At 41.1% G+C, this 22,307-nt stretch overlaps 1 protein-coding gene across 2 annotated transcripts in view; it reads right to left on the bottom strand.

Annotated features, from left to right (window-relative positions):
• LAMA3 (laminin subunit alpha 3) overlaps nucleotides 1-22,307 on the bottom strand; it is a gene marked incomplete at both ends in the record, with an annotated part of 236,526 nt that overhangs the window by 192,176 nt on the left and 22,043 nt on the right. For both annotated transcript variants that reach the window (XM_084252823.1, XM_084252824.1), the window contains one exon: nucleotides 20,747-20,899. In XM_084252823.1, coding sequence (XP_084108949.1) covers nucleotides 20,747-20,899 — 153 coding nt within the window. The remainder of the gene's footprint in view (nucleotides 1-20,746; nucleotides 20,900-22,307) is intronic.

Genomic DNA, 22,307 nt, shown 5'->3' with positions numbered 1-22,307 from the left:
CCCCAAATTTCTAACACACTCTCATGAGGAGCCCATCCAAGGCTTCATGCTTTGAGCAGCATTTCTGGCCTGATTGAAAATAAGCAGGGTTTGGGGGGTGGAGTAGTGAATGTGCCCTTGTTTGGGTAGTGGTTTTTGTAGTCTTGGGCAGAGGGGGGGTGCTAGTGGCATGTGAACTGGAAGAAATAGGCAAAGGAAGAGAAGAGAGTCGAGGACTGAGTGAATGACAGGCTGGGAGAATAATAAAATGAGGTTCAAAGGGGGTAAGTTGAATGCCAGTGCAATCTACTAAAGGGAGCAAGGTGCCAGGCCCAGCTGTCCTTTCAGGACCAGGTCCTTTCAGGTCCTTTCAGGACCAGGTCTAAGCAGAGTCAGCCAGACAAGGAGCTATGGGGGCAATGCCCTCACCCTGCAACACGGGAATCTGCACAACAGCTGCCCTTCATGCAGCCTCCCTGCCCTCATCTTCCACAGGAGGGAGGCTGCACTCTGCTTCCATGCACTCTGCCTTACCTTGGCCAGGCCCTGGCCTTTGCTCTCTCACCTAAGTGTCCCACTACTCAGGCCTCCTGAACCCTCTGATACGGACAGCACTCTGGATTCATGCTGCTGTGCCCTCCAGCATCTGGCAGGTCAGACTGATCCTGAAACAGAAAGCAAGCACCTCCACCTCAGGCTGCTTTTTGCTGGCCTGCACCCCTTCTAGCTGCAAGAGTTCCTGGGACACTGCGTGCTTGTAACAGACAGTGCACAAGATGGCCAGAGGCTGCTAAAGCTAGGATGAGAAAGGCAGAGGAGAGAACCAAGTATTCCGCTCCAGTTATTCTGGGATGTTGAAAACTACAAAGGTAAACGTACAATCTCATCGCTCAGGGTACTTAAACATATGGAACAGACCATGCCATACACGAAGCACTGAATCAAGTATCCCTAAAGTGAGTAATGTTTACATTAGCTTGAGATTAAAGAGAGGATGGCAAATAGCACAGGAGCTTGCTCTTGAGTTAGAGAAGGAGCACGAAGCATCTCATCAGCAGGCTACATAGCCCAAGGGAACCTTGTGCAGAAAAGTGGCAGCAGCTGCCCACAGCAAGTGGGGGAGGGAAACCTGTCCCCTCTGACCTGGAGGGAGCTTCAGAAGTCCTGGGGAGGTGGGACATCCACACTGCCTCAGTCATGAGGGCCCCTGGGGAGAGCTAATGGGTAAGGCTTTAGCTAGGCAGAGAGCCTGGTCCTGCCGGAGCCAGCAGTTCTTAGGGAACCCTGACCCCTTCCCCACAATCAGCCTAGTGAGGGCACCACTATGGGGCTGGAAGAGGTGGCCCAGAACACTACTCCTGAAGGCTACCAGCGATCACAGCAAAAGGTAGTTTTTTGGTTTGGGTTTGGGTTTTCCAAAAGGGAATGAAATGCAATGAAAAGTGAAAAAACAAAAGAGAAGAAAATTGTAGAAATGAAGTAGGGAAAGAAGAGATAGTTTGGTGGTACAGAAATGCAGAGATGGTTGGTGGGCACAAGTAGGAGCAGAAGCTCTGTAGGGGCTGAGTTGGATGTCCTGGAAGGCAGCTGGCAGGGGCTGAGTTGGATGTCCTGGAAGGCAGCTGGCAGAGGACTGGAATCACGGGGCCCTGAGGACTCCCCAGAGACAGTATCTTGAACTTGAACTCGCCTAGGAACCACTGTGAAAAATTCCTGAAATTCGGTTTTTCTTTATATATGCTTGCCATTAATAGCAATAGGAAAATCTGCCATGATTTAAAGCCAAAATATGCCAAAAAGCATGAATGCTTCACAAGGGAAGAAATATATAAAATAGTTTTCAAGATTAGCTAAGGAATTTTTTAAATCTATTTCCATTTACTGGACATTTTTCTGAGTCTGTTGGCATTACAAGCTCTCTGGCAGGCCAACTTTGGTCTGGATTGACAGGGTCAGAAACTTCTGTTGGGGGATGGAGGGCATCAGAGAGTTCCAAGTAAGAATCCCCAGCCACACTTCCAATCCCATCAGGAATAGTTATTCTCTCTGTATTGAACTTTTCTTTGTTCCCAAAAGGAAAAGTTTCCCAATTAATTTTATTGTCTTTTTAACTCTAAAATTAATATGAGCTCATGGGGAAAAATGCAGATATAAAAACTAACATAGATTGAGTTCTTAGAGTATGCAAGGTATAATTCTAAGAGCTTTTAATAAATAACTTTTTCGATTCCTCACAAGAACTCTATAGGTTGGTACTAAATTGATCCCCAAATTTCAGAGAAACTGACACCACATTACCAAGAAGGTTGAGTGCCACATGACTGGAAAGTTGTGGAACAGAATTGTACCTAAGTAATAACCCAGAGCCAGCAAATCTGAATTACACTATACATGGGATTCACAGAAGAAAGTAAAAGTCAGCAATAGCCCACCACCCAAGGAAAAGTATTCTCAGTTCTTTAGATTCTCTTTTCTGGAATTATTTTCTTTGTTATATGGGTGGTGGCGGGGGGAATGTCATCATACCGTAATGCAGACACAGCTTACAAATAAATGGATTTTTTTCCTTCACAATCTAGCACAGACATACGAAAGTAAAGACCCCCCTCTGTGACATCATTCTAATGGTTACCAATTAATCCTTTCAATAAATCAGTTCTCTTTTATAGACATGAGATGGTTTCCTATGTTGTTATATGAACAATGCTCCCAAGAAGATGCTTGCGCAAACATTTTGAGCATTTATTTCATTATTTCCTCATGGTAAATTCCTTCTGAGACAAAGATATTAATTTTTTAAAAGACAAGTATTCTGGGAAACACTGAGTCACTAAACATTTGTATGAATGTGTTTAGAGATAATTCATTCACTTAGAAGATAGAATGCCATTTAAGCTCATTGGAAGTCTAGAAAAGGGGACATGGGTAGATGCATCCAAGATGGTTTCTCTAAATACTAACACTATTCCGTGTTTATCTAGTGCTTTGCAATGGTCATACCTGTTCCATGTTCACATCCATCATTCTCAGTGGCTCCAGCCACACGCACTGTGTCTTCCCCCACAACTGCTCACCACCCCACCCCTGGGTGCCCTGACCCCAGCTTGCATGAGTTCCATGCCATGGTCTCTTCCCCAACTCAAAGGCCCCCACATAAGCAAAGGTCAGCACAGCAGCCTGAGTCCTTCTCAAGGAGAAAAAGTGCCTTATCTTCCTGGCCAACACCTAGCTACCTGCAACTCATTGTTAGTGCCATGACATTCATTTTTCCTCAGTCTTCCTAACTGCCTGGCCAACTCTCAAAGAAAAGGCACCAATAGCTTCCTTTCTGTTTATTTTTCTTTCATTGGTATGAGCCATGACCCTAGTAACTGTCAAGAAATAAGCTCCGTGTGTTGTTTGCTGTCTACCTAGTAAAGCGATGTCTACAACAGGGGAGGTTGTAGATTCAGCAGCCGGAGGTTCTACCCTCCCTGGGTCACCCCCTGGACTGTAGGCCACACTGCCCATGGGACGCCAAACCCTGGTCATCACCCCTCTAGATGAGAAAGATCCCTCTTGTAACATTTCAACAGTCTTCATCCTGGGACACAGCCAAGTGCCAGTCAAAGTAATCCCACAAGAGTCCCCAAGGGGTTACAGTGACCCCCCTTTATCACTTTACCATGTTAACTTCTATCTGTAAAGAGTTTAGCAAAAAATTCTAGAAGGAAAGTGTTGCTGCTTTCTACTACAATTTCTATCCCTGCTTCTGTTTCTTGGATTTATGTTGTCCCCAACAACTTACTGAGTGTTTTGGAAGGAAACATATTTAATTTGCTTTCTGTTGTGTCTGCTCTATTTGTGGTGCTGCTATATTTGTCATTATATGGAAGCTAGCACATATAAATGTTAATGATCTTTTAAAAATAAAGCAGAGCTGTTCACGGTTATAGTAAGACATATAATCATGCAGAATAATGTGAAAAGAACAGTATTGAAATTTTTTTCACTTAATTCAACATGTGTTAAGGACATGGTACACTTCTGGACCTTTAAATCCCATAGGTAAGAGGAATAAAACTATATGCACAGCCCTTGACCTTAAAAAGCTTAGAGGGTACTGAGTCTTCACAGCACAGCATAGCAAGTCCCTCAGCATTAACAGAAAGAGGTGGGGAGACAGGGGCGGGGGGGTGTAACAAGTATCTAGGAGGGGTTTCCAGTAGATGTTGCCTTATATATCTTGGGAAGGAGGTAGCCAGACCAGGCAGGGCGGGAAGTTACCCAAGAACTGAACAAAACCGAAGCAAGAAATGTCACAAAGTGTTTAAGGAACTACAATTAGGTTCTAACTTAGTGTGGATTCTGCAAGAAAAAGTGGCCTCTAGAGAAGAGGTAGGAACTAGATTGTGAAGTGGCTTTCATGCCATGCTAAGAAACTTGGACTTTACCTGAAAGCAATGAAGAGCCATCAAAGGATTTCAGAAAGAATGCAATGTTCAAATTTTTGTCTCATTCTGGAAGCAATGAGAAAGACTGATAGGCAGACCATTCAAAGACTCCCAACCTCAATTGTTTCTAGCTCTCATCCCATCATTAGTGACCCTGCTCCTCCCAGGCTGACTGCAAAACAAGGTGAGCTGAGAGTAGAGGCTAGGAAACTGGTTAGAAGGTTGGTGGATTCATCACAGAAAAATAAGGTATGGGCCAAACTAGGCCAAACTAGTATCTATGGAGAAGAGGAGCTAACCCTAAGACCACAAGCAGCAACAGATAACAATCAATTAAATGGTAGGGAAGAGAGGGAGAGGGGTGGAAGGATGTGGAAGAGACTCTGAGTGGTGCACTGGTAAACTGGCTCTCACAAAAAAAAAATCCCTGATTTGCCAATTTCGATGGCATATATGCTCCCGCTGTGAATGGTGGCACCTGGGAAAAGACGTACAGAATCAGTACTCACAATGGGTAGGTGTCACTAGTGGCACACCTAGAAGGGACTCTGTCGCTGGTTACCCGCTTGCTTTCTCTTCTTGGGTAACAGCTAGACATTTCCTGGCCTCCTCTGCAGTTAGGTGTGGTCATGTGACTGAATTTTAGCCAGTAGACTAAGAACTTCCAGAATAAGACTGTGGCCCTCCAATCTTGCCCATAAAAACCTCCCACACAGGATTCCACGTTTCCCATTCCTGCTGGCTGGAATGGAAATGGCCCTTGGGACAAATGGGCGAACCATCTTTTGAGGATATGGAGCCAAAATATGGAGGAATCTAAGTCTTTGAACCACTGTTTGGAGGGGAGAAGTCTGGTTGGACTCAATTATGTCTTAACTGTGCATGAAAGAGAAAATTGCATTTTTTCAGCCATCAGAGGCAGTAGTTGTCTATTTCAACCTAAAATAATCTTAAGTAATAATCTTAAGTAATACATGGAGTATTATGACTTGAGGAAATAGGTAGATGGTGGGAAAATGTGTCAATCGAGAAGAATACATTAACTGAGGGAAAAATACAGAAAAAGAGCTTGCATGGCCAGAGAACAGATAGCTTTTAGGTCAGAAATTACTTCCCAGACATTTTCTATAGAAGTGTTTAAAGATTTTGAACACTATTTTACTAACATGTATTATCAATGTTGTTTGGAATAGCAGTTTAGAGAGCTAAGTAAATTTGACATTTCAGGGATTCTAGTCTGTCACTCTGGATCCAGCAAATTCCTTCAATTTTTCTTGCATAAAAATAAAATGCCAGCATGCTAGTTTCTTTCCAATGTATAAATTCCATAAGTGTATTTCAAAGGTAAATTAATATGTTTATGCTACCACAGTAGCATAAAAGATAAAGTTGCATCTCAGTAATGCAGGAGATTTTGTTGGTCCCTATTTTTCTACCAACTAATGAATTATCTGCTTTCAAGGGTTGAATCTCACAATTATATGTTCATTAGTAGAATATTTATTAATTATAAATATGTACTGAATAAGCCCTGTATCTTCTAATTGTGTTATAGCTGCAAAATGCTTAAATGACCCTGAGAGACCCAAGGACATAAGTGGAACCAGCCATCTTGTTAATTACAGAGCTAAGACTAGTCCACTCCCACCCAGAGACCTGACCTCACAGCAACATGCGTCCACCAGCACTATATCCTGGGAAAATTCAAATTGACCCAGAGCCATCCTCGGTTCACTGTACATTCACTCTGCAAATATTTTTTGAGCATCTGCTCTGTGCTGAACACTGTGCAAGATGTTGGGAGCAAAGCATCACGTAATGAGCAAAAGAAGATAGAGTCCCTGTAGCTTGTAGTCTGGAGAATTCCTGGGAGTCAGAAGATTGGGTCAAATCCAAGAATCATCCACTTTCTGGATTAGACATTATTCACCCAGGGGCCTAGATGAGTCAAACTCTTAGTGACCACCTCTGTCAAGCATCCCTTGAATCAATTTAATTTCCAAAGCCCACAAATTCAGACATTAACCCAGGTCTTCCTCCTCATTTGAGCCAGAACTGACAAGGGTTGTAAACTTTGGATTTATCAACCAAAGTCTCAAAAAAGATGAAGAGGACTAGAGAGAATAAATAACATAGAAAGCATGACATACTAATTCACTCAAAGATGGTGGCTCCTCTATTTGCATCTGGCCCCTGGGGAACTCAAGATCTATCTTGAGTCCATGAAATATAAAGAGTAATGGGAACTTTCTCCTGTGGCCAATATTTTCCTGAAAGAGTTAAAATGTTGTTTCCTTAGTTACTTTTACTCTTAGGACTTTAGAAATATATTCTGAATTTTTGACTTATCACACTTTAAATAACCTTTTTTAAGTGTGTTTTTGTGTAAAATCCTAGGAGGCTTTCAGGATCTCAGTCTAGGACCTCTTTCTACTCTTAGTTTTTATCCTCTTTTATGACAATTCTGAGACAAAAACTCAAGTACAGGTAATTTATTGAGGAGTTGATCTCAAGAAGCACAAACTGGGAGAAAGACACACACACACAAAGGAAAGAAGAAAAGTTAATGACTAGATTCCTACTGAAACAAAGGACAGATTGACCCAAGTTTCCTAATGAACACAAAATTTATCCAGTATTTATTCGACACTTGCTTTCACAGACATAGCAGAACCTGGACATTTATCTGCTGGTGATGCAACCTGAGCATCTGCAGAAGAGACTAGCCTTAAGTTGATCCAAGGAACTGACAACAAGGTGCCTGGTGAATGGGGGATGTACCCAGACTGCATTGGGATGGTAGGTCTATCAACATGGAAGATGTATTTATTAGAAAGAAAATTGCTCACTATGAACCAATTTGTAATTAAGGGATAAACTTCAGCCAAGCCCACATTCCTTTGCCCTTAGCCTACTCCATAACAAACAAAATTTAACTCTTTTATCCTCAACCTCACTCCATAAATAACAGAATAAACCCTTTCACTTTCCTAGAGTGGGAGATAGACACAAACTTTACCTGCTGTCTCTTTGCTCATCAACCTTGCAATGAAAGGTTTTCTTTTCACAAAACCAATGTTATGTAATTGACTTCTGTGCACATTGGATCAAGTGAGGCCACTGCTCAGTAACACTACCAGAGCCTATTAGGGCTCAATCGTGGTGGAGACACTCTAAAAATTACGAAGAATGTACTTCAGACTGTCCTTCAGAGAGACAAGAAATTGGTGGGGCTGGGGAGTGGGAGGAGTATGCCAACAACTGCCCCTCCTGCATTAGGGTTTCCCTTGAGGGCATTAAGACCTGGACTTTGGAGGGCAGATCAACATGGCAGCGAGGAAACGCTGCGCGTAAGATCTCCCATTAAAAAAAAGTGAATAGGGAGGAAAAGCGTCAGGTCCCAGTGAGAACTGGGACATGGAAGATGAACGGGCGACTCCAGCAAACTACCCAAAGAAGAAAGTTGCCATAAAAGAGGACTAGAAGGGAGGAAAGCTCAGAACCCTGCTACCCTCCCCCACCCACAAAGTCGACACTCTCCAACCAACAGAAAGGAGGAAAAAACAAAAAACCTAAAACAACCAACAAGAACAAACTATGCATCAAGCAGGACTGTGAGTGGAAAGGAACTATTTCAGCCACCACACCCCATGAACTGGAGCTGTGGAGAACCCTGCAGGATTCGCTGCAGAGCTGAGCGACTCCCGGAGACCTACACACAGCCCAGGGCCAGCTGGTAAGCCTGTGCGGGGTAAGCCTGTGCGGGAAAGCGGCACTCTTGAAAAGGATACGAAGATCGCGGCTGCCCAGGTCCCCCCGCCTGCGACCTAGGCTTGCGGGGAGATGTGCAGGGGCCCTCACTGAGGTGAATGTCCCCACTGAGTAATCAGAAACCAGGCGCCCAGACACTGGAGCAGGGTGCAAAAGGCGCCATTTCTGCGGACACTGAACTGGGCTACAGCCTATGTCCTGGACCTGAGGGCTTTGGAACTGAGACCCGGGGCATGAAATTCGGGGCGTGGGATCCCCACGATGGTGGGGCACAAGGCAGACATAGCACCCCAAAGCCGTTGAGGCTTTCCCCACCACTCCCACTCTGTTCCCCTATCCCACAGGGTAAAACAAACAGCTCCCCAAGGACACTAGGAGAGATCTCTGGCGCCACCTAGTGACCAGGAAAAAAATCACCAACACCCCATAGAATAGGGAACTTTCTTCAGTAAAAACTGCTTGAAACCAGCAGAAGGCTCCCAGAGGACTCAGAGGTGAGCTGGGAAGTTCACCGAGGCCAGGCCCCTTCTGACCAGCAGTCCAAGCCCAGAGGGGGAGCGGGCACCCATGGCCGGGGCAGACCGGGCGCAAGGAAGAGTGTGCCTGTCTCTGAATCGCCATTTTAGAATAGGGACTGTTCTTCAATAAAGACTGCTTAAAACCGGCAGAGGGCTCCTGGAGGAGCCAGGGGTGAGCTGGGAAGTTCACCCATGCCAGGCCCCTTCTGGCCAGCAGTCTGAGCCCAGAGGGGGAGCGGGCACCCACGGCTGGGGCAGACCAGGTGCACGAAAGAGTGTGCCTGTCTCCAAAGCGCCATTATAGAACAGGGACCTTTCTTCAATAAAGACTGCTTGAATCTGGCAGAAGGCTCCCTGTGGAGCCAGAGGGAGAAGGTTTCCTGCGCAGTCAGAGGTGAGCTGAAGACCCCTACAAGCCCAGTCCCACCGGGCAGGAAGTTGGAGCCCAGAGGAGGATCCAGAGATTTGGAACCCAGAGTGCAATCCAGCTGCCCCACCTCCAGGGAAGTCTGTGGGACTTCAAGATGCACCTTTGTAACTAAACACAGAAGGAGGAAAGATTCTGTGACAGTGACCATTAACATACTCAAAGTACCACTGCCAAACTATACTTCTGGCATAACAGTTTTTGACTCGTTTGGATTGCCAGTTTCTGAAACTCCCGAAAGAACACACCAAAAAGATGCCAGCCAGTACCAGCGGCACAGTGTCCCAACACATAAGGCAAATTAGAAGACAGGCAGCAGGGAAAAGAAAACTACAAGCAAAGTAGCAACGCCTCAGAAAAAAGAAACACCACAAAAGAAAAACACCCATCAGCTTGCAACTACGGTGACTTGGAAGAATTTCTGAGTCCTCTAGAAAAAGAATTTAAAATTGCCATGATGAAAAAACTGATGGAAGTCATTAAGGAAAACAATGCTCAGAAGAATGAAATTGAGTCCCTGAAGAAGGAAGTAAAAGAAATGCAGGAGATCAAAGAATTAATGGAGGCGCTAAAGAACTCTGGGAAAAGCAATGAAAGCAGAATAGATGAAATGGAAGAATGAATAAGTACTCTTGAAGACAGAAATAAAAAGAACCAAAACAGAAAAGGAAAGAGAAGTACGAAGGAAAAAGACCAAAGAAAGACTTCGGGAAATATCTAACTCCATGAAGAAAGGAAATATAAGAGTTATAGGAATCCCAGAAGGATAGGAGAGAGATGTAGGAACAGAGAAAATATTCAAGGAAATAACTGAAGAGAATTTCCCAAACGTGAAGAAGGAGCTGAAAATTGATATACAAGAAGCAAGAAGAACACCAAACTTCCATGACAAAAGGAAAAACACAGAAAGACACATAATAGTAAAGCTCCCAAGAATCCAAGACAAGGAAAAAATAATGAAGCTGACAAGAGGGAAGAAACAGATAATATTCAAAGGAAAACCAATCAGACTGACATCAGACTTCTCCAAAGAAACACTACAGGCAAGGAGAGAGTGGAGGGACATAGTCAACAGACTCCAAGAAAACAGATGCCAACCAAGAATACTCTATCCCGCAAAGCTCTCCTTCCTCTATGAAGAAAGAATAAGGACCTTCCCAGACAAACAGAAACTCTGGAATTTCATTATGACTAAACCCCCACCCCAAAAAATACTACAAGGAGTCCTAAAGCCAGAACCTCAGAGGGACAGATAACAACGAAAGAAGGCCAAAAAAAAAAGTTATTAAAAGAATAAATAAATAAAATCAAAGGAAAGACAAACACAATGGCAAATACAGATGCTAACATATCAATATTAACTCTAAATGTAAATGGACTAAACTCTTCAGTAAAAAGACACAGAGTTGCAGCCTGGATTAAGAAACAAAACCCAACCTTTTGCTGTCTCCAGGAAACACATTTAGCTACAAAAGATAAAAATAGACTCAAAGTTAAAGGATGAAAAACAATCTTACAAGCAAATAGACCAAAAAAAAAAAAAAAAAAAGCAGGAACAGCTATACTTATATCAGATAAAACAGATTTCAAACTCAAAAAGGTAAAAAGAGACCCCATCAGTCACTACATTATGATCAAGGGGACAATACTTCAAGAAGAAATAACACTCATTAACATATATTCACCAAACGAAGGAGCACCAAAATATATCAGAAAACTATTATCATCTTTGAAAACAGACATCAGAGAAAACACATATGTAATGGGAGACTTCAACACACCACTATCAACAATGGATAGATCAATGAGACAAAAAATAAGTAAAGACACTAAAGCTCTAAATAAGGATCTAGAGTGCTTGGGTTTGACACACATTTATAGAACACTAAACCCAAAAAAAATCTGAGTACACATTTTTCTCAAGTGCATATGGATCATTTTCCAGGATCAATCACATACTGGGACCCAAGACAAACATCAACAGATACACCAAGATTGAAATCATACCAACCATCTTTTCTGACCATGAAGGCATCAAACTAGAAATAAACCATAAAAAGAAGGCAAGGAACTCTCCTACCTCATGGAGATTGAAAACCACACTACTGGAAGACCACTGGACTAATGGGGAGATCAAAGAAGAAATTAAAAAATTCTTTGAATTGAATGACAAGGAGGACACCTATTTCCTAAAAGTATGGGATGCAGCAAAAGCAGTTATAAGAGGAAAATATATAGCAATAGAGGCTCACATCAAGAAACAAGAAAGAACTCAAAGAAACAACCTAATCTCGAAGCTCAAAGATCTAGAAAAAGAACAACAACAAAAAAAACCCAAAACCAGTAGAAGAAAAGAAATAATAAAAACCAAAGCAGAAATAAATGAAATTGAAACTAAAAGAACAATCGAAAAGATCAATGAAACCAAGAGCTGGTTCTTCAAAAAAATAAATAAAATAGACAAACCCCTAGGCAGGCTCACAAAGGAAAAAAGGGAGAAAGCACAAACAAACAGGATCATAAATGAAAGACGAGAAATCACAACAGACACAGCAGAAATCAAAAGAAATATCAGAAACTACTATGAACAGTTATATGGAAACAAGTTCAACAATCTAGAGGAGATGGACAAATTCCTACAACTCTACAATCACCCAAAGCTAGATAAAGAAGAAATAGAACACCTAAACAGACCAATTACAAGCAGCGAAATTGAAATGGTAATTAAAAACCTCCCCCAAAACAAAAGCCCAGGACCTGATGGATTTACAAATGAATTCTACCAAACGTTCAGAAATGAATTAGTGCCTATCCTTCACAAACTCTTCCAAAAAATTGAGAAGGAAGGGATAATACCAAACACGTTCTATGAAGCCAACATTACACTAATACCAAAACCGAACAAGGACAACACAAAAAAGGAAAACTACAGGCCAATCTCCCTAATGAACACTGATGCAAAATCCTCAATAAAATTTTAGCTATCAGAATCCAACAGTGTATCCATAAGATAATTCACCACGACCAAGTAGGATTCATTCCAGGAACATAAGGATGATTCAACATCCGAAAATCAATCAACGTTATCCAACACAAAAACAAAAAGAAATATAAAAACCATATGATAATATCAATAGATGCTGAGAAAGCTTTTGACAAAGTGCAACACCCATTCATGATAAAAGCCCTTGAAATTCTTGGGATACAAGGAACATACCTCAACATCATAAAGGCCATATATGACAAGCCAACAGCCAGTATCATTCTCAATGGTGAAAAGCTGAAAGCATTCCCATTAAAATCTGGAACAAGACAAGGATGTCCACTCTCACCACTGCTTTTCAATGTAATACTGGAAGTACTAGCCAGAGCAATAAGACAAGAGAAAGACATCCAAGGAATCCAAATAGGAAAAGAAGAAGTCAAACTATCACTAGTCACAGATGATATGATAATATACATAGAGAACCCCAAAAACTCCACAGAAAAACTAATTCAACTAATCAATCAGTTCAGGAAAGTGGCAGGATACAAAATCAACACGCAAAAATCAGTAGCCTTCCCATACACAAACAATAAATCTGAAGAAGAAGAAATAAAAAAAAATCCCTTTTATTATCAAAACAAAAAAAATCAAATACTTGGGAATAAATCTAAAAAAAGAGGTAAAGGACCTATACAAATAAAACTATAAAACACTGTTAAAAGAAATAGAAGAAGACACAAAGAAATGGAAAGACATCCCCTGCTCATGGATTGGAAGAATAAATATTATTAAAATGGCCATCCTACCAAAAGCAATATACAGATTCATTGCTATTCCAATCAAAATTTCAATGCCATTCTTCAAAGAAATAGAACAATTATTGATGAAATTCATATGGAATCACCAAAAACCTGAATAGCCAAAGCTCTCCTGAAAAAAAAAAAAAAGAAGGGAATGGAGGCATCACACTCCCAGGCTTCAAACTATACTACAAAGCCATAATCATCAAAACTGCATGGTATTGGAACAAGAACAGACACACAGACCAATGGAATCGAATAGAAAATCCAGAAATAAACCCACAGATTTATGGTCAACTAATCTTTGACAAAGGAGCAAAGAATATGCATTGGAGCAAAGGAAGTTTGTTCAATAAATGGTGCTGGGAAAACTGGGTCACTACATGCAAAAGAATGAAGCTTGACTAGTACTTAACACCATGCACAAAAACCAACTCAAAATGGATTAAAGAACTAGACATAAGACCTGAAACCATAAAATATATAGAAGGAAACACAGGTGAAACACTCCATGATATGCACATCAAAAGACATCTTTACAGACACATCACCCAAAGCAGTGATAGTGAAGGCAAAGATAAACAGCTGGGACTACATCAAATTAAAGAGCTTCTGCACAGCAAAAGAGACAATAACCAAAACAAAGCGAAACCCCACAGACTGGGAGAACATTTTTGCATACAACACTAATGATAAAGGACTGATCACAAAAATCTACAAAGACCTAATGAGACTCAACAACAACAAAGAAAATAATCCAGTCAAAAAATGGGCAGAAGAGCTAAAAAGAAATTTCTGAAGAGGAAATGCAAATGGCCAACAGGCATATGAAAAAATGTTCAACATCACTTGTAATCAGGGAAATGCAAATCAAAACTACCATGAGATACCATCTTACACCAGTGAGAATGGCACATTTTTAAAAAACTAGCAACAACAAATGTTGGCAAGGTTGTGGAGAAAAAGGAACTCTCCTGCACTGTTGGTGGGAGTGCAAACTGGTCCAACCACTATGGAGAGCTGTGTGGAGATTTCTGGACCTACTAAACATAGAGCTTCCATATGATCAGCAATTCCACTCCTAGGTATTTACCCAAATGACACAGAAACATCAATTCCAAAGAGCACCTGCACCCCTATGTTTATAGCAGCAAAATTTACAATAGCTAAGCTTTGGAAACAACCCAAATAGATGACTGGATGACTGGATCAAGAAGATGTGGTACATATACACCACGGAATATTACTCAGCATTCAAAAAAAGATAAACACATGCAATTTGCAGCAACATGGATGGAGCTGGAAGGGATCATGCTCAGCGAAATAAGCCAGAAAGAAAAAGAAAAATACCGGATGGTCTCACTCATAGCAGGAATCTAGAAAACTTAAATAAGGGACCAGAAAAAAGAATAACTATAAGAAAGAAAATATCAAAATCAACAAACAACTATGAACCAGAGACACTCTTTGGGGGTTGGGGGGGCGGGGAAAGGAGGGCTTGGGGTTAAAATAAGGGGGTTGTAATTGTAAGGGGAATATAAAAATAAAATTTAAATTAAAGAAAAAAAAAACCTGGACTTCCTCACTTCTCCTTTCACAGGCTAAGAAAGTACTCATGGCCCTGGTAGGTGCCGTTGAGCAGGAAACAAGAACTCAGGCATAGGCCCTGGAGATGGGACATGTGAACAGGTACAGGAACTGTCCCTTTGGACTGCCCCTCAGTGGGGGCCACGGGATTGTGAGGGGCCTTAACATTACAGCCTTCACCTCTCTTGTCTCCTGCTCCAGCCAGGTCTCTTTCCCCTGCAGATCAATATATGATGTCACCTTTTTCTTCATACCGCTGACCTCAGAAGCACATTCAATCCTTTTGAAGATTTTCTTTTTTTTGAGGGGGGGAGTTAATTGTTGTTTTGTCTTTCCTTATTTTTACTACTACTAAGTTAAAAATAACACTCCTAAGGGCATTCTAAGTTGCATAAAAGCCTTAAAATGATTCAAAATTATTTTCCTGCTACTCCCTGGGAAAGATGAGCCAGGCTTGTTTGCTGGAAATCCTGTCTTAACCCTACACTGGTTCACCTCTTCCTTCCTCCCTGACAACCAGCCTCTCCCAAACTCCAGACCATCTTAACTTCAGGGACGCATCAGAACCCCTGCCATGCCCATCTCCACGTGTTTCCTTACACCTCACCCTGTGAGAGGGAAAACAGATGACTATAAGCGCCCATAGAAGAAGATTAATTTGGGTTCTGTAGAAAATCCAGGAGCAAATCTAGAGAGTTGCTCCACCCTCCTATTTCACAATGGATCTCTGGAGGTCATGTTCCACCCAGAGTCCTGGAAGAAACAAATATTCTATTTTCAAAAGATTCTCTTTTTAAAAACTGGATATCCACATTTTGCTTTAAATGTAAAAATGAATTCATTATACTTGGCCAGATGAGATGAAATTTTCCTGTAAGACATCGTGTTCTTATTCTACAGCCTGAAACTAATGAATAATGTTAAATCAGAAGAACTTGAAGAAGCCAGAAAATGTCACTGCCTTCAGTGAATCACAGGAAAACCCAACATTTGTCATCTGGCAAGGGGGAAAATGGCCTTCAAAAAGATAATTTTTTTTTTATTTGTCAACTGTGTTGGCCAAAACCTGTACTTATGAAAACTTCCAATTTGCCTAAAAGGAGACCAAGAAAAACAACTCCCTGGACACTAAAAACTGTCAGATAGACTACATCAAAATCAAATTTCAGTCCTCAGTAGGTGAAAAAGGTGATTTGGTAGTAATAAGTTTATGGTTCATATTTTATTTCCCAACCATACATCAAAAGTAATACTTCTCTAAATCTAACTTCTTAGGTCATTTTAAATATTTATTTATTTATACAAGCATTGGGTACAGTCAGAAGCATGGGAGGGTGAGAGAATTCACCAGACCCAGAGCAGGGAACAGAACAGGTAGACTGACAAAGTACACTGCTGAGGGGAGCAGTGGACACGGCAGGAGAGTTCTGCGCGCCATGTGGGACCCTTGCTCAAGGCCGGGGATCGAACTGCCGCTGCCCAGATTCGCAGCCCAGTGCTCAACTGTTGTGCCACCAGGGGAGGCCCTTAAGTTATTTCATCCACTAATATCTTCGGTCATTTTATCCACTGATAAAACATAACCTCTCCGTGACATTTCATAGTTAACTCCAGGAAAGAAAGGAAACACAGATCCCACAACAAGGCAACTCTTACAAAACAAAACATGCTTGTTAAAAGTGAAGTTGCTCCAACACAAAAGAGGGAAGAAACTCCTTCAATATGACATAATCCACATTGTTTTTCCTGTTCTAGACTTTTCCAGAGTATTTTCGACTATATTGTATATGTTATTTTCTAGAGTATGTCCTTTTTTTTTTTTTTAAAGATTTATTTTTATTTATTTATACAAGCACTGGGTACAGTCAGAAGCGCGGGAGGGTGAGAGAATTCACCAGAGCCAGAGCGGGGAGCAGAGCAGGCAGAAGGACCGAAGTACACTGCTGAGGGGAGCAGCGGGCGGCAGGAGAGGTCTGCGCGCCATGTGGGACCCTCCTCCGGTGGCCGGGGAGCAGCCGGGGATTGAACCTGCGCTGCAGAGGCTGCGGGCAGCTTTGCAACCCAGCGCTCAAATGCCGCGCCACCAGGGAGGCCCTAGAGTATGTCCTGTTTGATAGCATGTATGAAAGTTCTCTTCATTTGAGTAAATAGAAATTTAATTTAAAAATCACTGGTCTTAAGAGGTTTAAAAATGAATTTAATTCATTTAAACCTCATAGCAATCCTACAAGATAAACACTATTATCATTTCTTTTGTAAGTGAGGAAATAGAGAACAATTAAGTTGCTTAAGGTTTTACAAAAGTTTTCTGTCCACATACAGAGTGAGGTGGGCTGACTCCAGACCCACTGCCTCAGGCACCCCACGGGGTAGGATCCCAGTGAGGAAGGGGGTGGGGCACCAGAGTCTACCTGTGGATGTAGCCTTGGTTAATGTCTGCCAGCAATTTACTAAATTGATCCTATACGGGTGTGGTTATTTTTTTGGTTTTTGTTTTGTTTTGTTTTGTTTTAATTCATATAGATGAACTGCACAGAGACTTTTCAATACATCAAAAGGTTGATTTTTTTGTTTTTTAATAAAATAAGTGGGAAAGAGTAAGTCCAGCAAACATTGATGTGTTCAGAAAAGATCATTCTGCATTCTGATGGATTAAAATCCTACTAACTACAGAAATTCTCAGTTAAATAAGTTGTATAACAGGTAAAATCTGGTAATTATAGGCAAAATCTGTACTGAATTAATGCTAAAGGTAGGCAGTTGGAGGAATAAGACCAATTCAGAGTTGAAATTGGGTTACTGTCTATGAAACCATGAAGGCGCTCTCTCATTTATCTTACATGCAAATTGACAGTGCAAACAGTCTCAAGAGGCTTGATTTAACACAACACATGGTCTAAACAGGTTGAGAACCTTTCTATCATGAAACCACCTCCAACCAAATGGAAGATAAATGCAGCCACTTGAAGAAATCTCAGTATCACTCAGTTTCCAGTCTGTAGGATGCATTTCCTGTATTTATTTCTTGCAAGCAACTGCATTCTGGCCCAACTGTAGCCAGCAGAAAAATTAGTATAAACATTAGCACTAGAAGTTAGTATTGGTGTTGCTATTGACATCTAGCAAATTCTAACAGCAGCAATCCTCTCCCTCCTGTTCATATTGCCATCTGCACACAAACACGTGGCTCTCTCTCCCATCATCAAGCAAACAAGCGATCTTCTCTTTTTTTTTTTTTTTAAAAGAAAGATTTATTAATTCATTTACACAAGAACCGGGGTACAGGCCAGGTGCGCGGGAGGGTGAGAGGATTCACCAGAGACAGAGTGGGGAACAGAACAGGCAGACTGACGAAATACACTGCTGAGGGGAGCAGTGGGCGAGACAGGAGAGGTTTGCTGCGCCATGTGGGATCCTCACTGGCCAGCCAGGATCCAACTGGCACTGCAGAGGCTGCAGACAGCTTCACAGTGCTGCGCTCAACCACCTGCGCCACTAGGGGAGGCCCAAGCGATCTTCTCTTGACCTGACTTTTTAACAGCTTTTCCCCTGCTTCTTTTCTCCCCATTGTAGCAAAAGTCTTAATATTAGATTTCTGAAATAGAAGTTTCAATTTCACATTCTCTCTAAATCTTCGTAGTCAGATATTTTAATCCTGTCTTATCTAAGTCACCAGTGACCTCCACATTGAATTCAATGGCAAATTATTGGTCATTATCAATCCTATCTTACTTGATTTAGCAATATATGACTCAGTTTTTTTCTCTCCTTTTTTCCCTTGAAACACAGTCCATGAATTATTTAATAGTTCTATTCAAATATAATTCACATACCGTACAATTCACCCATCTAAAATACAGAATCCAAAGGTTTTTGATATGTTCACAGTTATCCAATCAATCACAGCTTTCATCATTCTACCAAAACAACCATACCTATTAAGTAGGCAACCACTAGCTTCTGTTCTGTCTTAATAGATTTGTTTATCTAGATATTTCATTTAAATGGAATCATATGATGTGTTTTTTTCATGATTAGCTTCTTCACAAAGTATGTTTTCAATGTTTACCCATGTTGTAGCATTCATCCGAACCTGACTCCTTTATTCTGTTGAATAACAAAATACCATATTTTGTTTATTTATTCATCAGTTGATGGATATTTGAATTCTTTCCATTCTTTGACTATTATGAATATGGCTGCAATGACTATTCAGTAGATGCATGTTTTAATTTTTTCTTGATTTATAATTGGAAATGGAATTGCTGGATCATATGGTAACTCTCTGCTTAATTTTTTGAAGAACTTTCCAAAGCAGGTGACACCATTTTATATTCCCAGTAGCAGTGTGTGACATTTCCAATTTCCCTACAGCCGCACTAATAGTTGGTATTATCTTTTTAATTACAAACCTGCAAATGGGTATAAAGTGATAGCTCATTGTGCTTTTTACTTACATCTCACTGATGGCTAATGATGCTGAACATCTTTTCATGTATTTAGAGAGCACTGTAAATTTCTTTGGAGAACTACCTAATATCTTTTGTCCATTTTTTAAAATTGGTCTCTGTCTTTGTACTATAGCGTGGCATGTCTCCCTCCTTTTTTGTATACTTTCTTCATCTGGCCATTAGGACACCACATTCTCCTGATTGTCCTCCTCCCATTTGTCTACTTCCCAGTCTTTTTCACTTGCTCCTTCTCTTCTCCATGACTTCTTAATGTTTGAGAGTCCCAAGGCTCAGCCCTTGATCTTCTATTTTCATCCTCATTCAGTCTCATATATTAACACCATTTATATTACATCAGGATTTCAAGGAAGGGGGTGCTATAAAAATATCTTTACTACACCTTTGTTCATAGCACCATTATTCATAGTAGCCAAAAGGGGAAGCAATGTCGATGAATGAAGAAAATGTCACACACACACACACACACACACACACACACACACACAATGCTATTCAGCCTCTAAAAGGAAGGAAAATTCTGGGCCTCCCTGGTGGCACAGGCGGTTGAGCACAGCGCTGTGACGCTGTCCGCAGCCTCGGCAGTGCCGGTTCGATCCCCGCTGGCCGTGGAGCAACCCACATGGCGAGCAGACCTCTCCTGTCTCTCCCGCTGCTCCCCTCAGCAGTGCATTTCAGTCAGTCTGCCTGTTCTGTTCCCTGCTCTGTCTCTGGTGAACCCTCTCACCCTCCCACACATCTGGTCTGTACCCCGGTTCTTGTATATATAAAATAAATCTTTAAAAAAAAAATAAAAGGAAGGAAATTCTGATGCATGCTACAAGGATGACCTTTCAAGTCATCATGTTAAGTAAAATCAGCCAGTCACAAAGGGACAAATATTGTATGATTCCAATTATATGGAGAAACCTGAGAGTCAAATTCATATAGAATGGTGGTGGTTGACCAGGGAAGGAGAGTATGGGGAGTTAGTGTTTAATACTGTCTGTTTTGCTAGATGAGAAAGACTTCAGGAGATTCAGCACAGAACACTGTGGATATACTAAGCACTATTGACATTTGCATGCAAAAATAACTAAGATGGCAAATTTTTTTTGCAATTTTTTTATGTTTAATTTACAACAATCAAAAATAATAGTATTGGCCTCCCCTGGTGGCGCAGGCAGTTGAGCGCCATACTGTGAAGTTGTCCATGGCCTCTGCACCGCTGGTTCAATCCCAGGCGGCCAGCGAGGGTCCCACATGGTGTGGCAGACCTCTCCTGTCTCGCCCGCTATTCCCCTCAGCAGTGTATTTCATCAGTCTGCCTGTTTTGTTCCCCACTCTGTCTCTGGTGAATCCTCTCACCCTCCTGCGCATCTGGCCTGTACCCTGGTTCTTGTATAAATAAATAAATAAATCTTTAAAAAAAAATAGTATCTTTGGGCCTCCCCTGGTGGCCCAGCGATTGAGCGCTAGGCTGCGAGGCTGCCCGCAGCCTCTACAGCAACGGTTCATTCCCCAGTCACCGGCTAGGGTCCCACCAAAAAAAAAAAAAATAGTATCTTTGCCAATGAAAATATTTACAATTTTTTTTTAAATTCATGTAGTAGACAGATGTGGGTGTCTGCATTGTGACAGGCACTGTGCTTAATACTAGGAATACAAACATTGTATAACGGCTTCACAATGATTAAGGAATTCAAACTGAAATTTGCTTTTTGAAATAACTATTATATCAGAAATCACCACAGAAACAATGATCCAAGTTAATTTGCCCAACACCAGTTAACTCACCTGCCCTAGATCCAAGGTGACATTGACTCTGTTGTACCACGTGCCTGAGGAGAGAGGAGGGCTTTGCCACCAGCGTTCAGATCCATCGATTGCATTGGTAACTGGATGTGCTTTCCTGGGGTCCTCAGAATTGCAATAGTCACAGAACTGGCCCTGGAAAAAAGTTCTTTTTTTATTTTCAAGTAATTTTTTCTTATCCATTTAACAAAAGCAAAAACTACTTAATAGAGCTTCCAGATGTCAGCTGTTGACGTTAATCATAATATTCTTAAGATAGTAGTGAGGCCTTTGCTTTTTCATTTAATCTTAAGCCATATCACCTGTTTATACCTCTGTTTATCTTGTTTCTAGGATATAGGTTCTATTTATCTTACATAATATAGACTGTTTTTCTTGTCCCATATAACACTTTAAGAGCCTTAAAGATGTTTTGCACTTAAGAGCAAAGATGTCCCCTTCAGCAAATACTTTTTACTCTGTACATCCTACTATGTGCAAGTTCTGTGTCAGAACTGGGATACAAAAAGGATCCCCACCCATGATCCCAGTGGATGAGCTAAGTACACAAATAACCACAAGGGAAATGAGGAATGACAAAATCTAGAGCACAAGGTCAAAGACATACGATAATCCATAGGTTCAGGAAAGTCAGGTAAAGAGGTGGAATTTAAGCTGCCTGTGCAGATAGGTAGGATTTGGTAAGTGCATGAACAGCAAGCAGGGAAGGTGTTCAGATTGGAAGAAACAGCATGAGCAAAAGCATAGAGCCCAGTCAACAATACAAGCAACACAAGACAGGGCTTGGTAGGAAGATGGGGGTGATATAGTGGGTTGTGGTTACCAAAGTGAGAAGCTGAGTGTTCATTCAATAGGTAATGGCATTCCATTTTTACCTGGAGTGATAATCTACTTAGTATTATCATTTAACTTCTTATTGAATCACTCTTTTTTGGAAGGCATATTTTTTTTTTGCAATGCAGAATTTTATAACCATATTAAAAGCTGAACACAGACCTTTATTACATATTCAATATATTTTAAGTGAATCAAAATGTCCTGCTTACCCAGTGATAAACTTCACAAACAGAATATCTGTTTCCAAATTAAATTATCTTAGAAAACAACCACCATATGGGAGAAGGACAAAGAAGAAAACTTACAATCACACTTCCTCTGAAATGTGCTGTGGCAAAGGTAGCTTTGCCCCTAGTGAAATACTAGGAGTTAATTCTTCATTGTTCAAAGATAAAGTTGATGTTGATGTGTAACCAAGTATGTGATCAAATGCTTTTATCAAGCATGTAACTGGGGTTTCTTTCCCACATGGTGATATATTCATATACAACTCAATTTATCAACATTATCTAAACATATTTATGTAACTCATAAGCAGTGCCTTGGAGTATGCAGCCCAATCAGGTTGTGAGGTCAGAGATTGTGTGTCTTGTTCTCCACTGTTTCAGCACAGTGACTGGCATATCATACAGGTTCAATAAAGAAACAATCCCATCAGCAATTTTTTTTTTAATTTTGGGATTCTTTCTATAAAAGTATTATAATA

Source organism: Talpa europaea (assembly GCF_964194135.1).
Source record: "Talpa europaea genome assembly, chromosome: 13".
Taxonomy (NCBI): Eukaryota; Metazoa; Chordata; class Mammalia; order Eulipotyphla; family Talpidae; genus Talpa; species Talpa europaea.
Note: the sequence above shows the minus strand (reverse complement) of the source record. Positions and strands in the feature narration are given on the sequence as shown.